This window comes from Megalobrama amblycephala, linkage group LG14 (genome assembly GCF_018812025.1).
Source record: "Megalobrama amblycephala isolate DHTTF-2021 linkage group LG14, ASM1881202v1, whole genome shotgun sequence".
Classification (NCBI taxonomy): Eukaryota; Metazoa; Chordata; class Actinopteri; order Cypriniformes; family Xenocyprididae; genus Megalobrama; species Megalobrama amblycephala.
In genome coordinates this window covers 16,518,860-16,540,397 of record NC_063057.1, presented here as the reverse complement: position 1 = coordinate 16,540,397, position 21,538 = coordinate 16,518,860, and the positions used below count along the sequence as shown (strand labels likewise).

At 39.2% G+C, this 21,538-nt stretch overlaps 1 protein-coding gene across 3 annotated transcripts in view; it reads left to right on the top strand.

Moving 5' to 3' along the window:
• The window catches only part of prrt4b (proline rich transmembrane protein 4b), a 35,833-nt gene extending 14,297 nt beyond the window's left edge, over nt 1-21,536 (top strand). For 2 of the 3 annotated variants that reach the window (XM_048157177.1, XM_048157176.1), the window contains exons 3-5: nt 3,648-4,671; nt 11,564-11,680; nt 18,463-21,536. In XM_048157177.1, coding sequence (XP_048013134.1) covers nt 3,744-4,671; nt 11,564-11,680; nt 18,463-20,492 — 3,075 coding nt within the window. In that variant the 5' untranslated portion in view covers nt 3,648-3,743 and the 3' untranslated portion in view covers nt 20,493-21,536. The remainder of the gene's footprint in view (nt 1-3,647; nt 4,672-11,563; nt 11,681-18,462) is intronic. The other variant, XM_048157178.1, reaches the window with a different exon arrangement.
• Nucleotides 21,537-21,538: the final 2 nt, after the last annotated feature.

Genomic DNA, 21,538 nt, shown 5'->3' with positions numbered 1-21,538 from the left:
CCCACTGAACCTTGTTTTCTAAAAGTATAGTCTTAAATCCAGGTTTGAGCTATTTTACTACTAAAATACTTTGTAGTCTCTGGTGAACCAGCCCTAAATATTCTTAGACTTTGTAGTTTAGGACTAGGCTGTATTTAGATCATGATGCACCAGACCATGGCTGCTCTGGTTCATGGATGGGTTAATTTGAGGTTAAGTTTATAGGCTAATGGCTTTTGTTGTCTCTAAAAATCTTTAGACTGTGTTTAAAGGAAAACCCCTTTATGGGCATCTGTGTGTTTTTTTTTTTTCATGGCTGCAGGTCATAAATATCCCCTCCCCCACATTGTCTTTAAGATAAGAACCAAAAAGGCTCGGTGAATAAATCATTTGGTTTCATGAAGGCGTGAGCCAATGATTCCCACAGCCGTCATGCACGTCTAGAGGCCTGTTAAAATAATTGATACCATGACTAGTCGATCTGTCACCACTTAAGAAGGTCCTCAGCCCTAGACCTCCTTTAAACACACGTATATATTGAGAGGAGGACACTTGAATCTGATCTTACAACCTTCCTTCAGTCCCCTAATAATATCATTTAGATCCTGTTCTGATTAAGTGGAATCACCATTTTGTCTCTCATTAAGTGGATCAAAAATTCAGTTTATGAATTACGATAGATGGTGATGCCTGGAATGCACAACGTTATTTATATCAATGGACCTCAACTGGTGAATTCAGGTCCATTCTGACAGGGTTTGCAGGAAGCTGAATGCACAATATAAAATGCAACTAACCATATATTTGTATATAGATATGATAAAAAATAATTTTTTAATTGGGAGAAAAATTCTTCTCATATCAAAAATTGTGCATCCAGTCGCAATTTATTGTATTGTGACTCAAAAAAATAAATGTATCTGTAACTTGGGAGAAGAAATTAAGTTAATGCCAACATGAACAGGCTGCCAAGAGTTTGAAACTGCTAAAATTTTGAATGATAAACAGTGTTACTAAGTCCACAGTTTTCCCACGGAATTGGGCTACTTTCACACTGTTGCCGCAAGTTGTTTTTCATGTCCGCGGATTGAAGCGACCCCAAATAACATGATATTTAGCCCCTGCAATGCAGATTTCTTGCAAAAAAAAACATGAATTTTACCCCCCAGAACACGATTTTTACCGGGGGACCGCCAAAATGCGATTTGGACTACTTTTGGTCTAGTTTTGAGTAGCAGGTTTTGTTGTGAAAACCTGGCAGCCCTGATGATAAACTCTTGTAGTCTTGTGTTCGTCCACTATTTGATATCCATTGCAAAATCTTGAAACAAAACCAGTTGAGAACCACTGAGTAAAAATGAAAATGGTGACAGTTTGGATGATAATTGTAGCCTAATCTGTTTTAAGATGACTGTGAGTGTAAGAATTAGGTTTTTACAAAGGGGGATTGTGGGTTACAGACGCTGTATAGTGAAGGATCACTTCCCAAATATAAAAAAATCTCAACAAGGGAAAGATTTCAGGCGAGGACTAAATGTATAATGTTAAATCAGGAGTAGCTCTTGAGCACTCGCTTTTTCCCTTTTTCTGCTTGAGTGATTACATCCTGCTCTGGCAAGCCCTTTCTTTGCCACGCACGGTGGAACAAAATGACAATGAAAGAGGGAAAGTAGAGTGAGAGAAATGGACAGAGACAGGGAAAGAACAAAAGAGACGGGGGCCTAATAGTAAAGCGCAGTGCTATACAGTCATTTAGGTTTCCTGTTTGGCACAGACTCTGACACATGCACGCAGCAGCGTTTGTGATGCTGTTTAACAAGCTCCTGTGGGGTCTGACTTACTGAGGCATTTAGCACAGGCAAAACTGTTCTTCTGAAATAAAACATTTCAGAAGGTGTGAAAGACAAAGGCGGGGGCTGAGAAAGCTATATCTAATAAATGTTTTGTTCTGGTCTGTAGTAATGCAGTGGTTGAAATCGCGGGGCCCCCGAAAATCGTCACCACCTTTCGCCCCGCTTGCGGCGGCCCTGGAGACTCTCTTTGCTAAAAGCAGGTGGTGTGTGGTAATGAGGAAACAGTCTTGACTAATGATGACTAGTCAATAACTATGAATCATCCAGGCTTCAATAGCGCCCCCTGTGGAAAAAACATGAAGCATATATGTCAGAAATAGTGTCAGTAAAATGTGCTGTGTACATGTACAACAAAAATATATTGTACTGGGTACTGTATCCCACAATGCAATTTGTTTTTCTTGATCTTCCATTTCCTTTTTTTTTTGTGTATGTTCGACATTAAATTGATCATAAGTGGCAGTAAAAATGTTTACATTATTACAAAAATAAATGCTGATCTTGTTAACTTTCAATTGAAGAGCCCTGAGAAAAAAGAAGTATACGGTTTCACAAAAATATTAGGCAGTACTATTATGTTTGACTGTGATAATAAGAAATGTTAGCACCAAATCAGCATATTAGAATGATTTCTGAAGAATCATGTGACATTTAGGACTGTTGCTGAAAATTCAGTTTTGCCATCGCAGGAATAAATTACATTTTAAATGTATTAAAATATAAGTTATTTTAAATGTAATAATATTACTGTATTATGGTGTTTTACTGTATTTTTATCTGCTTTGGTGAGCACAAGACTTCTTTAAAAATAAAAATAAAAAATGTAAAAAGTCTTACCCACCCCAAACTTTTGAATATTAATGTTTTTATAGAACAAAATATAACACCCTTTACAGGCTTTTTTAATCAATTAAAATCTTTATATAATGTTTTAGATACATATCGACACTTAATTGTTCAGTTACCAAGAACCAATAATCCATAAACAATCACAAAGTTCAATGTGCATCTTTAGATTGTGGTAGATTTTTGCGTTTTCTCAAAGACATGTCTGCAATCCATCAATCTCTTTTAAACCCATTAGCCCAGAGCCAGTTAGCTTGTTTAATCTAGTAAGCAAACCTCATTAAGCTGTGAGAAGGGTTTCAGTCTTTAAAAAGACTCTGAAGGAGGCTATTTCTGCGATACAGATGGCATTGAGAGATGGATAAGACACAATGGGGTTACAGAAAGAAAGGAAATGAAAGAGAATTTCAAAATACTTATCCCGCTATTTACTGACCAAAAACAACCGATTTTATTCCCAGTGGGAGAGTAGAGAGTTTATTGCGGTTTCGAGAACAAATCAATTGCGTAAGGGAGAGATAAAGCGAGCGCAAGCGAGAGCGAGAAAGAGGAACGCGGGGGAGGCAAAGAAAGAAAAAAGTCCAAGTCGCACTCAGAGAGAAATTCCATCAAATTCAACTCCTCTCACTGAGGCTACAGGCCATCAGCTTTATACTCCAAAATTAGCCCACAGCTCCACAAAGAAACCGGGCCTCTATACGTCCTACTACACCACCCCCATATATGCACAGCCACAGAGAGACCTCTAGTCTCCTATTAGTATTCTTAAAGAGCCCTGCTTCTATAATTGCTCTGTCAATGGAGAGTTGAGGCCACCTCTGTGACAGCAGGAAGAATTGAGATTGGTATGAGATTACTAAACTCAAAGGCTTAAACTTAAATTGGTTCTCATACAGGTGCAATGGAAAAACACCAATATAACTTGAAGTTACTGAGAGGATATCAATGTTTTTTGTGTCTCTACTTTAGGTTATTTGCTGAAGAAGCCCAGTGAATCTGGTGGGCGTTCCTCGGAAAGTCAGACACCATGTGAGCAGTGGTCCAGCACGACATTAGAGGGGCAGAATGCTGCTTCTGCGTGGGTCTCTTGTGGTCTTCTCTCTCTTCAGTTTTGTCAATGGGTTTTTCAGCTGGAATGAGCCAAAACCGACAACCCAAACCAAGGCAGACTCCAAAGGTTGGGGCTTGCCCTTGCCCTACATGGAATTGAAAATGCCATCATTCGGGTTGGGACGTTTTTTCGGTGAGGCTAAAGGGTCTGCCACAACAAAGGTGAGCCCAACACTTCCAGGAGCAACCACACAAGATTATACTCTGTCTTCGGAGGACTTAACCAGCCCAAAATACCAGCCGACTGCAACCACAATTGAGGAACTTCAAAGCAGCACCATTCAAATAGGCACCCTGCTGCCTTTAAAATCTGAAAAACTGCCAACAAATGGCTTACTCAGGAACAAACCCCCATTAGGTAGATCTGGACCTCCCTCTAAGCTCGATCAAAGCTATGATCTTGACCTCTGGCCCCCCAATAATGGCCAAAGCACAGCGAAAACCCTACAAATGACATCTTCTCCGATAACTAATCCAGAAACACAAACATACACTGTATCCACTGATCAAAGTACCAGCGCCACTCAAGCTACGACATTGAGAATGATTACGGAAACCACAAACCCTTACACTGACCAAACCGTACCCACAGACACTCTGTCAACAACATCAGAACTAACGACAGCTTCATTTCTAACTACAAATTTCATAACACCAGCAGACTCCAAGCCTGAAGTATCTAATGAACCTCTGACCACTGTCAGCATTGAACAAAACACACTGGGGACAACAAACACTGCCTTGAAACCAGAATGGACGCCTTTTAAACCCACTAGCAAGGCTCTGGAAGGATTTACATGGGTAGAGCAGACCACAGGCCCAACAGAAGAAGGAAGAGTGCAAAGTTTTGGCTCAGATCCCACTCCCACCCTACCAGCAGGAGGTAAGTCAGCTCCACCTTTTCTGTTTGCGTACAGCCCAAGCAATATGATCTAAGATAGTCAAAATAATGACACAATTTGACCTCTCCTGAGCAGGCCATGAGTGTATTACATTTTTCTTTTGTTTCATTGTTTTACCTCTATTTAAGGTGAAAATGTGTAGCCTTCATTGATTACCAGTGAAGGGTTAGCAGTGAAATCAATGAGGCTGATGAATTGATTGATGGCCCTGAAACATGCAAACTCTTGTCGATAATTAGTGAAAAGAATGGCTTTCATCTGATAGTAGGCTCACCTTGATGTATGTATATGTAATGAGTCTGAGAGCTTTAATGCAAAATAAAACATTAAATCATTGTATTCAGTAAGCATTGCAGTAAGCAATATGCTAGTATTTCCATTTCAAACATTTGCATCATTTAAGGTCAAGCTTTGAGTGTATAACCCACTGGAGAGACACTTTTTCACAAAGACTTATGACATTTTGATCCAAGATTAGCATTAACCGTACTTATAGTCTTTAAAAAAGATCTAGACATCTAAGATCAAGATGCCAGCCAGACAAATCAATATAGTCCTCCTTTGAGGTGATCACACACACAAATTCTCCAGATATCCTTGTAAATAGTGTACCAGCTGTGGTGTATGTGAAGTGGCTTGAGCATGCTAACCAGTATTGACATGGCTCTGTTTGATATCTACAGCTAAAGGAGCTGTAAGACAAGTTTGTGTGTGTACAGTGAGCATGGGATTTGCACTGGAGAAGCAGCCAGTTGGGCGGTATGTGATCAGTATTCCAATGGCAGCGTCAGCAGAGCCAGTGAATCCTCAGGGACGATGTTTTTCCGCACCGCCTGTTCATGGATGCTGAGCATGCCTCTCTCAACATTTAGTCTCCTTTTCTCAATTCGCTCTATCCATCTTTTTTTCAGTAATAGGCCTCTCCTGACGTTTACTGGGCATCTCTCTTTCTTTTCCAGCCATAAGTCTCATTTAGCCCTTCAGTCTTGTGTTTTCTTTCAACCTCTCCTGGCTCCCAGAGACATGTTTTTCCATGTCTTTCTGTTCTTTTCCTTTCCATCCGAATTCGTAGAATCTTTTCAGATGGTAGAGACAGGAAATGCAGAGAAAGAAAGATATGGGGAGTTAAGATCTGCTACCATCCACCTGGCCTCTCTCTGAGAACTGTTGGCTTGCCGCAAATATTGGGTTCCTGCCTGCAGTTTTGTTTGTATCAAGGGTTAAATATTGTTGTATGGCTTATGGAATCAATTTTGCCTTTTCTTCAATATTTATTTATTTTGCATTGTCCATTTTGTATTAAGCACTGGAGATTTAAGTTAAGCCAGTTAGCAAACATTTGGCAGACATAAATAAGACAAAAGCGATTCTACAGCAAAATTTCAGTATTGTGACAATTCCTGTATTGTGACACTATTTAATAGGGCTGCCCCCGACTAAAAATATTTCTAGTCGACTATTAGTTGTTCATTTAAGACATTAGTTGACTAACAAATAACAGTTTACAGTAACAGTAAGTAACAGTTTACAGTTTCGAATGATGTATTACTCTTATCTGTATGACCAAAAGTTGTTTCTGCTTTTATCAGAAAAAATCACACCGTCGCCTCCATGTCTTGCATTAAACGTGCTATACTTTAGCTTTCACACTCTGCACAAACACTTGTATATGCGCCTAATAATAGCATACATTGGTTAACATCAGAGCAAGCAGCCATGTAAAGTTGCTACTTACATGTTTCAAATGATAAGCCATATTTGAGGTCAATGGATGAGTAAATTTAGCAAAAGCTTCGTCAAATAGGATTTTTGCATAAACATGCACCCTACCTCTAACAGACAGAAACATTGCTCTTACTAGGGATGCAGCGAAATTTCGACTACCATACATTTTTGTCCGAAACAGCTATTTTCGGTTTTGGGCCGAAATGGTTTTGGAGGGCCAAAATCAGTGACTGAAACAAATGCTTAATTAGCACTTCTCACTTGTTTTGACTGTGTTCAGTGTCTATTTTGTGCACACAATATGGATAAGCTACAATAGTTAAACATGTCAGCTGTGTGGACACTAGCTCTCGATTGACAATATTAATTTCTCGATTTGAATCGGTAATTTGTTTTTTTTAATCTAAAATCTTATAGTCTGTGCTGTCTTCTTTGATATGTGAACAAAACTTCACAAAAAATTTGTAGCACACCTGCCATCCAATAATCGCGAAAGCTTTGTTATTTTTAAAAATGAAACAGTGTCTCAAATTTAAAAAATTATGTCGATTTTATTATGAAATTCAAACAATAAATGTAGTTTTGGTGCTCTTTAATATGCCGTGGCAGATTGATGTAGCGCTGTTCAAGCAGCAGCACGGATCAAGCGCATGTGAACCGATCATCTCATCTGCTCTTTACTACTAGTTACAGCACAAAATAAACATAGGTGAACATCAGAAGTTATGATTCGTAATCGCTCAATCAGTGTTTCAACCAGGGAAAGACATCAATAGGCTATACAGTGTCAATTAACATTACATTTACCTTGAGAAAGCTATTCAGTGCCCATTAACTCATTAGTTAGCTAGAAATAATGACCCTAGAGAAGAGCATTTTGCTAAATATATGCACTGTATTACATATTCATTATATTTTTACTAAACCTGTTTGTGATGTCTTCATTATTTAATGTATGTTTGAATAAATCTGTCATGAAAACTTAGTTATTACACTTTATTGTCATTTTAAATGTTTATATTTTACCAACAAACTGGAGTAGAAACAATTCTGTTATTAAAATGTGCATTTTAAATGTTTGTACAACTCCGTTTTAGATGTTTGAGGGTTGATTATTAAATGACTCTAATTGATTATTAATTTATTATTTGTATATTTCAATATTTTGTATGTTACGGACCAGAATTTTTATTTCAGTGCATCCCTAGCTCTTACTCTAAAGAGCGTGTTACAGTGCCTCTGCCTGTGTGTGTGTGTGTGTGTGTGTGTGTGTGTGTGTGTGTGTGTGTGTGTGTGTGTGTGTGTGTGTGTGTGTGTGTGTTAAACAGCAAATTATTGACCATTGTTTGGGTCACCTTGTCTTCTGGAAGTGCAGACAGCCACAAATTGCTTATCCCCCATCTCAAAAATACGCTGGAGCTGAGAGCAAGGTCAATTACCACACTGAACCTAAAAGGAGGAGGGGAGTCTGGGAAAAATGAGAGCGCCAAACAGTAAAGAAAGGCATGTTGAAATTGTGATAGACTAGAAAAGGAAACAAGGCTGAATCTCACAAACACTGTCTGGGTAATAATATGTCAACCCAAATTCAAAAGAAAAAGATGGGGAAGCCTATATTACCCCTAATAATGTGAAAAAATCTTTTTTTATTATTATTATTAATACAGGGGGAAAATGCTAATTTTATTACTTGCAAAATTCTACATTTTAGTGAATTATATTTCTATGAATTAAAATAAAAATTGTGTTTGGACAATCATTGAATTACAGTAATGACATTTTTTTTCACCCAATTACAATAATGAGAGTTTGATATATTTTTTTTGTCATGAAAATACTCATAAAAAGGCTTAATCATAATTGTACAAAAATCTATATATTTTGCCAATTATTATTTATTGGGGGGGGATGATGAAGTTTTAAGGTGAAACTGACCTGGAAATGTCCTTTCGTGAGCTTTGACTGCTTCCCACAGAGATAAGAAGCCTGCTAGAGGCATCTTCTGCTTATCCTATTTCTCTCTTTCTGTTTCTCTATTCTTTTTTCTTTTCTCTATCCGACTGCAAAAACAACCCTGTTAATGTCAGTGTGCTGAGTATTGACATGCATTGTTTTAAGCGTGGTCACCTCACCTCCTCTACACATACACAAATTGTTGTCTCATCATTTTTTAAATGCTTATTAGTTACTCATATTCAAACATAAAAGCAATACAGATCATTCAGGTTAGAAGTCATTCAGATGGCAGTGCAAATATGTGACTGCTGTCTGGTCCAGATGCATATGACGTTCTTGTTCAAAAGAATCAACATTTGATTACATCACTTAAATCTGAGGTTGTTAATATGCTAGTTATGTCAAGAGCAGATCAGATCATAAACTAAATCGTTGTCAAGGTTACGGCTCACAGACTGGTTACAATGTGATTGTTGTCATGCCAACACTGCTGAAAAGCTACATTCTAAAAAAAAATGCTGGGTTAAAAACGATAAACCCAGCAGTTGGGTTAAATGTTTGCCCAACATGCTGGGCAGCTTAATTTAACCCAACTATTGTTTAAAAATTACTATATGGCTGGCTTAAAATGAACCAAAAAAATCAGAAACATAATTACTAGAGGCAACAATAATATTCAAAAGGTGAACATTTATTAATAACAATTTAATAAATGTTTATTGTTTAATTATTATTCATTAAACCTATTAATAAATGTTCATTTATTAAACATATTAAGAAATTTTAATTTCCAACATATTTTGGGTTCATTTTAAGCAAGCAATACAGTAATTTTTAAACAATAGTTTTGTTAAATAAAACTTCCCAGCAGGTTGGGCAAACATTAACCCAACCGCTCAGTTAAAACAACCCATTTGCTGGGTTAAAACAAACCCAGCATTTTTTTGTGTTTTGGGTAAACTGAGGACAGAGGTATGCACAGGTTGTGCCATTAAAACAAACAATCTCAAACAATGCACTTAAAGTATTTACTTCACTGTCATTTCATAAAACGTTAACCCTATGATTAGGCTCTCTCAAAGCGTCTAGACTAACCGGCTCATTACTGCCTGTGTGGAGATTGTTTGTGACTTTACTGAATCCAAAAAAGAAGGACAATGAGTGATTTTTTTCCCCCCCTAAAGATCCTTTTTTAATGAAATTCGGACCGGCCTTTTTTCTCTTGAACATACTGAATTGAGTTCATAATCTCTCAGACAAACACACACTCAGTCACTCAAACATACACATTCAGCCCCATGAGGGAGATTAAATGATGTATGTCACACTGTGCAGGGGTCGAAATTACAAATTCTGATCTAATTCCATCTTGATTAATATAGACCAGGGAAAGAGTTGGAGGAGGGGTAAAAAAGGAGAACAGGACAGGAAGATGAAGGTAAAGAGGGTTTCTTAGATGAATATCTAGCTCTGAGAGAACATTAGTCATCATCTAATGAGGATTGGTGGTATATAGGTAGTTCTGGCAGAGAGTGATGGGGGACGTTTGACGCTCCATTTGAACACAGCTGGTGTAAGAGTCAGAATCTCTAAATCACCCATGAAGAGGAGAGTAATTGAGTACAAGGTTGATGGATGGATGTTCGGATGGATATATGGATGGATGGACATATGGATGTTCGTATGGATATATGGATGGACAGATGGATGGATAGACATGGATGGATGGATGGATGGATGGATGGATGGATGGACGGATGGACATATGGATGTTCGTATGGATATATGGATGGACAGATGGATGGATAGACATGATGGATGCATGGATGGATGTTCGGATGGATATATGGATGGATGAACGGATGGATGAACGGATGGATATATGGGCAGATGGATATATGGACAGGTGGATGGATAGACAGATGTTCTGATGGATATACAGTATGGATGATATATGGACAGGTGGAGGGATGGACAGATGGATGGATAGACAGATATTCGGATGGGCGGATGGATGGATGGATGGATGGATGGATGGATGGACAGACGGATGTTCGGATGGATATACAGTAAGGATGGATGGATGGGCAGATGTATATATGGATGGATGGATGGATGGACGGACGGATGTTCGGATGGATATACAGTAAATATGGATGGATGGGCAGATGTATATATGGACAGGTGGACGGATGGATGGATGGATAGTTGAAAATAAATATACATGTATTATATATTGATGGATGGGTGGATAATGTATAAATAATAATGTAGATGGATTGATAGACAGATGGGTGGATGAATAGATAGATAGACTAGATAGATCGATCTTACAGAGAATGGTGGAATCAAGTGGTGACCTAGTGATGCTTGATGGTTTAGCTTGAGTGAACCCCTGCCAAGAGAGGAAAAGTAGAGCTATGCACAATCACACACACACATACACACACACACACCCCTTTTGAAGGCTCCCTGCTTGGTTTGGTGCAGAGCTCATTATTCATGCTAATGAGAGACAGTATCGGTACTAGAATGAAGATCTGCTGTGATCAGACCTGAAATGAGCATCCTGACAATATATATATATATATATATATATATATATATATATATATATATATATATATATATATATATATAGCTACATAGCTACACAATTGGGAATGTAAACATTCCATCTCAAGTCTATTAATATAGAATGTGACAAACATGGAAGCATGATGTGTTGCACTTAATAGAATAAGCTATTTCAGTAGGATCTATGGCATCATTGACCAATGACCATCTAATAAACACTCTGGCCTCAATATGTCAGGTCGCTTTTTGGTAAAGTATAAGTGCTACACAGCCACACACAACCCAGTATGTTTGTAGCTTTTTCTCAGAAAAGTTTTGCTTCAGATTAGTTTGATAATCCTTCTTATTCTTGGTCGCAAAGATATGGTTTCAGTTTCTGATCCACAATGAAGCTCTGTCACAGTGGAGTGGGGTGCTTACATTCAAACATGAAAGTCAAGTCATTGTAATTAAACAATGTAATGCCAACTCCAATGCCACTGAAGCCTAGCCTGGAATACCACAGAAATCTGCTTGACATAACTAGGTTAGGAAATGTTCTTGTTTCTCTTCTCTTTCAGTCGTAAAAACTTTTATTCAGCACCACATTCTCAGCCTTGTGTGCTGTTTTCCCAGCAGGCTTTGCATTGGAGGAAGGCGATAAGGAAACTGGGAAGAGTGCTGATCTGACAACACAAGAGCGACACAATGAGCTGACAACATCATCTAGCGCGACGACTCTCAGGAACAAAGGTAATTAAAATGGTCTGATGAAATACATGCCTGTATGTAATCTACACCTGTGATAATTATACTCCGATTGTATCTTGGGACATGAACCAGTTTTCAAAAGGCACAAATATATTGGAGAGAACCTCAACCTAAGCAAATAGCACCACATTCAAGCTACTCAACCTCATTTGGTGAAAGAATAGTTCACACAAAATTAAAAATGGTCATCATTTACTCAACCTCGTCGTTCCAAACCTGCATGACTTTTATGGGAAAAATACCGTAAAAGTGTCTGTCAATACGCCTCATGCACCAAATTCCACTAATTTGTAAGTTGGTTTTCACTGATAATCTTCCCCTCGAGCTGTTAAACACTGCGACCAGGTCATTAATGGTGTTTTTACACTGCAGCGCCAAAACTCAGTGCCATTCAAACTCAAAATATTTTTAGACGCTCATGACAAAGTCACTACTTGCAATAATTGGCTGTCGACACATGGTTTTATGGGCATAAAGTTGAACATTTCTGAAATTTTCAAAGCTTTCAGCTGCGGTAGAAATTAATTGAAAATTCCCGCTCTGCTCCGCTTACTCCACACCAGTGTAAATGCACCATAAGTCTCCAGAACCAGATCAGTTCTTGAATAATTCATACTGATTTGGTGAACTGAATCAACAAATTTATTGGAAAGATCAGACATCACTACTTTTATCATGAACTCTTTTTTTTGTTGTTTTAAAGATTTATTTTTGCCGTTTTTGCCTTTATTATGATAGGACAGTGATTAGACAGGAAGCGAAGTGGGAGAGAGAGAGGGGGACAGGATCGGGAAAGGACCACGAGCCGGGACTCGAATTCAGGTCCCTATTCATTGTATAGAAAAGAACAGTATATTTTGTATATTCAGTATATTTTGCGGTTTGAAAAAGTCATATTCCTTTGGTACAACAAGAGGATGCGTACATTTATGACAGATATTTCAATTTTGGGTAATTTTCTCTTTTAAAAATGTTATACCAGCCTTCCATTGGTTGAACAAACAGATAGCCCTGCCCCAAATCAAATGTCATTAATTGAGCCCATGTTCCTCTGTCTGACTGGTCAGGATGCTCAAACAAACAGATCTTTGTTTTATACCTTTTCCAAGGAAAACCTAGAAATGGCTTACTTGTTTCGGTGAAAAATTAAAACCAACCTCTTCCTCCTCCTCCTCCATGTGTTTTGGAGAATGATATATGTTTGTATGATATGGCCGATTGCATTTCGACCAACCGTCTGCTACCTGCCTATAATTGCTTCCAGAGGGAGGAGGAAGAGCACTTTTATCTCATAGTTGGCACATCCTACAAACAAGCCGACCACCTGAGAGAGTTGAGTTACCCAACATGTTTCAGTAGAGCAGATCTATCATATGGTGTTAAGTGTGCCATTTTACGTCACCTTCCCTGTTGATCATGAGGTACGTCTTAGACCCAGCTTCTCTTCGGTAGCACCTAACCTACTTTCTCCTCGCTGAATTCAATGGGCTAACCTAAATTCCATTAATAGATGGACAAAATATGCCACAACGATCCAAGAACCAGGTTGCGAGAATATGTGTGTTCATGGGCTGTCTCATAAAGTAAACTGCACGCAGAGAGCCGACCCACAAAACTGCAGCTGCCATATCTCAAATTAAAGATGCAAAAGGTTTCAAAATCTAGCACATATTTGTCACACTTGAAAATTGAATGTCCTGTGGGAAGGAGGTGGATCAGATGGTCTTCCTGTCTCCTTCATGTCTCCTTCACTGCCCTCTTCTTTAAGTCAGCATACCCAGGCCTCATCAATATGAATGGGATCATCCTACCCTGCTGTCCACTCATCTATTATTAGAGAGGGCAGAAATTGAATGTGAGGCAGGACAGATTAAATCTGAATGAGTACTCGGAATGACGTGATGGCACAGCACTGTATTCCTAATTAAGCAGAGGGTGTTGTCCTTATCGGATCAGGAAGTCCTAAACCTAAAATACTTGTTGCTGGTTCCTGTTCTTACAACCTGGAAGACCCTCAGGTCCTGTTTACACTTGGTATTAATATCCGTCTTGGGTGATTTAATCAGCTAAGACACATCAATGTATGCTAATGAAGTGCAAAAAAGTGCTTCACACAAATAGCACTCCACATGGGAGATACTACTCGCAACTGATTTTAAAAGAGCTGTTATTGGTGTTAGCATGTCGCTAAGCTAATGATCAGCCTGTCAAACACAAAGCAGGGCACTTTTCTGGAATCGGTTCAACCTACCCTGTGTCCCATACTATCCATCCTAAATAGTATGTGACATTAGTAATATTCAGTACTATTTAGGGTGGATAGGGTGGATAGTATGCACATTGGGATGCAGGGCTAGTCTTGTGTAGCCAGACCTTCAGACTGACAGCAGGAGGTCTGGACTCTATCGCAGCTTTCATTGGCCAAGGACCGCCTAAGAGTACATCTGACTGACATGTAACGCAACCAATCACAGTTTGTTTTGTTCTGCGTCATGTTTAGGGGCATGAAAATGTTAAGTCGATGTCCCTACAATAACAGACTGGCATGCATCTGATAAATTATTCAAAAATGTTGTGCAAGTTTACTGCAAAAATGGAACCGCAAACTTCACATACTTTCAAAATTTCCACGTATAGTTTATCCTGATAAGCGCTCATTCTCACAGTTGTAAACACGGCTGCGTCCTTCTTCCACAAGGGGGTTTGGCATCTGCATTTGTTTCTAGGCGGACCGTTAATGAACGCGACACACACGTCTCCCGGAAATTCTGTAGAACTTCGAAAATCCTGAAGTGTTTCCAGTTAAGTGTGCCATGCATATGCAGACGTTCAGCCAACGGTCCGTGCACGTGACGTCTGAGGCTGAGACTAGGTTCAACCTAATTAGCATAAAAATTCCTAGAACAAATAAATGCTCAGTAAAATGTAAAATTTAATTATATTAACTAACTTTTTATTAATATTAAAAAATTGAATCTGAGATTAAGTAGACAAAGCGATATCAAAAACTTGTCACAATGCATTCTGGGATTTCCTTCCATGACAGAAATGTAATATGGCCAAAACAAAATTATAAATGGAGTATCAAACTAGTTTAGCGTAAACTTTTAGCCATTTTAACAGTTTGTTCATTTGTGTTGTTATTGTTCACTTAAACGAAAACTATTAAAAATAGTTGTTAAAAAATATAGCAATAAGTTGAAATAAACCTGAAATCAAATAAATATTAAATGAAAATTAGAAATGTAGCCTTCGGCAACTAACTGAAATAAGGTTTAATTTTAATAAAATAAAGTTAAATAGAAATATAAAAAACTATTATAAATTAAAACACCAAATCACTAAAACAAACTAAAATTTTAAAATTTAAATATAAAAATATAACTAATTTAATATATTAATAAATACTATAATAGTATATAAATAATACTAAAATAACACTGCAATAACATCTGAAATTATGCATGATAGATGGCCCTTCACAGAGTGATGAAATCAAAATTAGCAGCCATTATAATCTATTTTTGATAAACTACAGGCCAAGCTAGTGGTTAGTGAAATTTTAGCTATTTAGTTAAGTGACAACACGTCTGAACAGACTTTATGAGTAAAAACGTTTTTCTAACCACAAATGTAGTCATAACCCAAAAAAATAAACGTCTTTATAGACTCGCCCAGCTGGCACAGCCAACAACAGACCCTGCCTATCATTTGAGTGGAATACCCATTAACCCCATGTGGATTAGTGGAGTCATTTACCTTTAGTCTGCTTCCTATCCCCTCCTGCTGAACTTTCGTCCAGTGCAATTACAATGCACGACCATAACAACATTGTTACGAAAACCCCATGGGCTGATCATGTGAAATTTGCCCTAAATTCCTTCTATGTTTATGTCCTCTTGAGGCATTTTGTTGTGATAGATTGTGTACACAGATCCACAAACAATGTCATCCAGTGTGACAAAATTGCATGGATCAGGATCATTGAGATTTGATTGATTCCTGGACTGAAACTCTGGCTTGCTTCCATACACTAGTAATATTTTCCACACCCCTAAGGGTGGAGGGCACACAAGGGCGAAAGGAAATAAAGAGGGAGGACGTTTGAAGCTCCTGCCACAACAATCCCTCTTATCAGTGCTCGGCCTTCTTGCCACCCTCTTCCTGTGTCTGCCCACCACACACTTTCTCTTCGAGACAGATTGACACATTGCACACACCCTATAGTTAATCAAACACTAATTATTCTCATCAAGACAGCTAGACCCTTACTAAAGCTGTTTTCCATGCCATACAGATCTCATTTGAGTTAGATTGATGTTTAATAGCATCTAGAAAACCAGATTCCACCCGGCTGAGTCAGGCATTAATTTCCATGCTGGTGTAAACTGGTTTGCACTAGTTGATAGCTAAATACAACATAACATATCTAAAAATTATATATATTTTTGCTCAATGTTCTGTTCATTCTTATTTTTTATATGTACTGTAAAATTACTGACAGAAAATATAATTATTAATTTTTGTATGTTGTTTGTATGTTGCATTCAGCAATTTACACAAAAATGCCTTTTTTTTGCACAGAAATTTTGTGCATGCTGCTTGAATAAGACACATTAAGAATGGATATTTTTCACGAACTAACAACTTGACTGTAACCTATATTTAATGTAAGTGGATAAACAGCCATCTCAATGTCAAGCTATAAATCTAATGAGTGCTGCTTGGTGGTTAGTGTTGTGGTGGTGTTGATTAAAGAGAAGCATCTAATAAGCAGTGTGTGGCTGTTACAGACACGCTACCATTAATCATGGGAAGCTAGGTTTGATTATCTACTCCCGTCATCAGAAGAAACACTAGATAGGTTTTTGACATAAAAATGGAAGCCAATGCTAACCACTGTCTGGGCACAATGTGTATATTTAGCCAAAGTGGTGGTCATCAGCAAAAGAGGCCAAAACTAGTGCAAAAAATACCAGACCCACCTTTGGGAATGACCCATGTCGCTGCGTAGGCCTCTGCTTTTTTAAAAGGAGGAAGGTCATAAAGTAGTTAATTTGGTTCTGGGTGTAACAGGAAATTGTCTGTCACTACCAGCATATAAAAGACTACAGAAGCAACCCAATAAGAGGCAGGGTCTCACCAGCACTCAACAACATCTAGACATGATGTATTGGTTGGTTGACCTGACAAATGAGAAACAATGAGAAAAATATGCCTGCCTTTTGACTTATGACTTTCACCTATTCATATTCACTAAAACAGGGATTGGGCAATAATGGCACCCTTATTGAAATGGTTAAAATAATGTATTGGATTTTTGTTGGTTTGTTTAGAAAGATGTGTACATTGACACATAAGTTGGCATCAGCTATTCAGTAAGTTATTTTTCACATTTATACAGGTATCCGTTTTGTATAATGGCCCATAAAGCTTCATGCTTTCTGTCTCAGGGCTTAAGTGAACTCACGGGCTCAATTAGAAAGCCTGATCATGGCAGCTAAGATGAGTTATGAATCATCTGCTCTGAAAAGGGTGTAATTAGCTGTGTCAGTCTATCAAGAGCAGACGTACATCTCCACTCTGTTTATGCACAGGACTGATATGACTGTGGAAGCTAATATCATCCATCTCATATGGATTTGCACATCAGCTGCAAAAGCACAGCAGGGCAATCCTTCTAGTGCAGGGGGATTTAAATGTTTTGACTGTCTTATCACATTTTACGGTGGTACATTAGATGCCACAAACAGACCTGTGTGGGTTTCTATAAAGTGTATATGCTGTACGGTGATGTTAGTTTATCTGAGGACTTGCTTTTGGATTACTTATACATCACTTCCAAAGAAAATGTTTGGTTTGTGTTAGGAAGAATTCCCAGATTTGGAAATGGCTGTCACATGGAACTTCACATGCTGTTCCAACTCTGTTAGGTTAAGAAACTCTAATGTATGTAACACTCCTCAGCACCAGAGCCAAGCCACATAATCTAAAATCTAAAACAGCAGCTTCCTCCCACAGCAATCTGCGAGTCAAACAATTACATTTATATACAAACAACAGATGTTGTGTCTCCACCTTTCATGGGATCCCACCAATCCCTGCTACTTAGGAAAAATATGTTCTCCAACTGTCATTTATAATAGTGTTACCTTTAATAGGTTTAAAACATTTGCTGTGGGGTTTCCAAGATTTGGGAATCTCCATGGCTAAAACATGGTTTTCCACTATGAAACATGCTCAGCTGGGCAGACACCTCAGAAATGTCCTCTAGTGGTGATGCCTATCACAGAAAAACAAATCATAGGTTGTCAGAGATGTTGGTGAGCGTAATGACTGCCTTGGTTGCCTGTGCTGGAATATTCATTTTGTATACACTGGATCCAATGTATGAAGGAATTTTCTGTATTTATTTTTCCACAGGTGTTTTATCCATATTTTGAATTAAGCATTGCATTGTGTTGTGGTTCAGGGTTAAAAGAAATGTCCATGAACAAGAAATTATCAGTAGTTTTTCTACAGATTTTTTTCTTACAGTGTATTTATGTGATTTAGCTTTACATTCAGCTATTACATTTAAATGGGTCATATCATGTGGAATCAAGCTTTCCTCAATCTCTTGAGATAAGAGTTTGTTGTACTCTTGTGACACAAAACAAAAACAACTAATGTAATAAGGACATGTATGATATTTACCAAAAAACATGCCTTTACACATCCTCACATCTTCTGTTACTAATAATGCAATATGCTCTTCATTTCAGAAATATCCACCACTATGTCTGAAGACTGGCTCACAGACCTTACTCAAGAATCTGCGCTCCCTGACTGCAATGCGGAACGTTCTGGAATCTGCAGTTCAAGTGACACTTTGCCCACCACTGTCCTGAGCAATATCATCAAAAATGACAGCACAACCACTGTCTCCACCAACCTCTCTCAGAATCCAATACTGTTTCCAGCCCCACCTATGTTTGTGGCACTGTATTCTGATTGGAACAGTGCCCTGGCAACATGGGGTTCAGCATGGGAAGCACACATTTACGGCCTGGGCACTGTGTTCTGTCTAGTCGCTTTGGCCTCCACCCTGAACCTTCTGTGTCTGCCCCTACAGTACCCATCAGGCTGTGGCTACTTTGCTCTGGTCAGTCTCTGCCTGGTGGCTGCTGGCTGCACTAGGGCCTTTGCCTTAGTGTACGATGCGTACGGATACCAGGACCGCATGGCATCCCCAGAGGCCTCGCTGTTACTTTATGAGGCACCATTCCCCTGCATGACTGCTGCCTTTGGCCTAGTATTCCTGCTCCTGTCAATGCGCTCTCGTATGCAGCTATCCTATTCCGCCTTTCAAAGACCTTGTTTTCTGGCCTGCTTGGTGCTTCTGCACTTTGCTGCTGCCTTTGGTCCTGTTGCATTACTCCATGTAGACCAGCAGGTCTACCTGTTTCTGTCCTTGATCTCTAGAGGTGCCTTTGTGGCTTTGGCAGCTTTCCTATCAGCTGCATATTTTGTGTTCTACTGCTACGTTCGTGCTGACTCCAAGCATATTTATCATCTGAACAACACATCACCGACACCAGCTGAACGCTACAACCGCTGCCCATTTGCAGAGAGCCGAGATTGGGACCGGGCAGCAGCTGCAGTGCTACTCTCTGCTGTCTTCTCTCTGACTTGTGCGGGGCTGCAACTCTATGCCATGCTGCATGCTCTTGGCATTGCTGGAAGTGCAGAGTCCTTTCGGCCTTGGCCGTGGTGGACTTTCCAATTCAGCTGCCGAGTGTGTGAAGCAGTGGTTTGCCTCACACTTGTTCTGGTAGTTGCTCAACCAGTCTACTGTTCTGATCATCTTCCCCAACCAGGCAGTTGCTGGACAGAACTTCTTGCGGCAAAGTCACCTATTATTCCTGGGAGCTACCAGTGGACTTTATCCCAGCAGGAGAAGCTGGCCATCTGCGATCCAATTGGGCATGGAGAGACAGAGTGCCTACCCTTGTACACATTGGTGGATGACCGTCTCGGCAGCTTGAATGGCCTTGACCTTTTATACCATAGCAACCGGGCGTTGGCCTATCGTGACCTTGACCTGGATTTGCCCAACACTCAACCCACCACTAGTGCCCCTTCTGTGGGTTCATCCTGTACCAGCGACTCCACAGCAGACCTGCGCCCTCCATCACCCATAAATCTGCGTCGAAGCATTGATGAGGCACTGTTTAGTGAGTCTCTATTTCCCATGAGTCTCTTCAGCCCATTACGACCTTTCACCTCTAGTGACCGCTCCCTCAATGGTAGAGAGACCAACTCCAGTGGTGCCCAAACCCTGAGAGACACCCTTACTCCTGATCCCGGCTTATACAGAACATCTTCATGTGTGGAAGTGCTACCCCAATTTCCCATTCCTTCTCAAGCCCAACCAGATGGTCCGTCATTGGGTTTTCCTCCATCTCCATCTCCCTCACTGTCATCTTCCACTTGCTGCTCATCTCCAGAGCGCTGGAGAGGCAGCTCCAGTTCCTGTTCCCTCTACAGACAGTCTCTCGGTGGCTCATCTCTCGTTTTGTGCTCTAGTCCAGATGGACACCATCCATTACCCTCTACCCTCAGTGGGGGTTCCAACCGCACTGCCAGCTCTGGCCACCAAGGGGGAAGCTTACAGAGACCCTACAGAACTTTAAAATCAGAGGAGAGTCTGGACCAGCAGTCAGAGTTTGACCAGTCTGTCCAAGAAGAATTTATCAGTGTGTGCAGACAGATTGATGCTCTTAGTGTCTGCAGTGAGACTATTGACCTCTAGGGGGAGACCTCTACTTTCAGACACAGCCGAATGATGTAATATGATGAAGCCAAAAGAGTTTCAGTGATGGACAAGTAATGTGCTGCTCAGGTGATTTGGTGAGTCTGTTTGCCAAGGTGTCAAAACACATTTGCTCTATGTAGACATACAGGAAAATGTTTTGTGGACCAGAACTGTGCCAAATGTTTCATTTTATAAGGGTGTTTGTTGGTTTGTCAGGTAAGTTCTCCAAAGAGATGGATTCTGAAGTCAATATCCTTGTAAAGGTTTAAGAAGTGCCACCGATTGCCAGAAGCTTAGGCAGATTTGTACAAAAGATTTTTGATTATTGATAAATTTGTAATTGTAAAAAAAAATTGTTTCAGAATTTCTCTTCAATGCTAATAGTGATGTTTGTATGAATTTGTACAAAATCCCTTTTTGGTCTATATGATTAATACTGTGAGAGTGCAAACTACTGATAACCATAATGTAAAACAAATACTATGGACTCTAGCATCAGAAAATGGTTTCAAATTAAATGCTGTATAACCTGCCAAATACAATTTTGTAATCGGCATCATTTTAAACCTTTAGTAATGGTCTTTGTGCTTCTAGACTTTAGGTGCACAGATAACTTCATATCCCTGTTGTTTGTTGCAACAATGCATTATAATGTTGAGGGCCTAAACAGTTTTATCAACTGAGAGGGAAAAAAATATCTCTTTTAAGTGTCAGAGAAGGATGGAAGTACTCTTGCAGCGCACTCTGCTGATAACTTCAGTTCAGTCGTTCTGTAGCACAAACTGCGCTATAGACTGCCATTTTATCCTTCTCAAAGTGTATATTTGATATGAACTACAATTAATGATTTATCTGCCAGGTTCATGTTTTCAAATACTCATAACACTGTTACTCAATACATATTAAATGAAGAAAAATTACTTTGTATATTTTATAGCGTGCATGTTCTGAAAACATGAACTATGTGAGAAACTGCTGATACATCTAATGTTTGTCATTTAGAGGCTGTTGGAGATTTTCAATAAATATATTGAAAATTGACA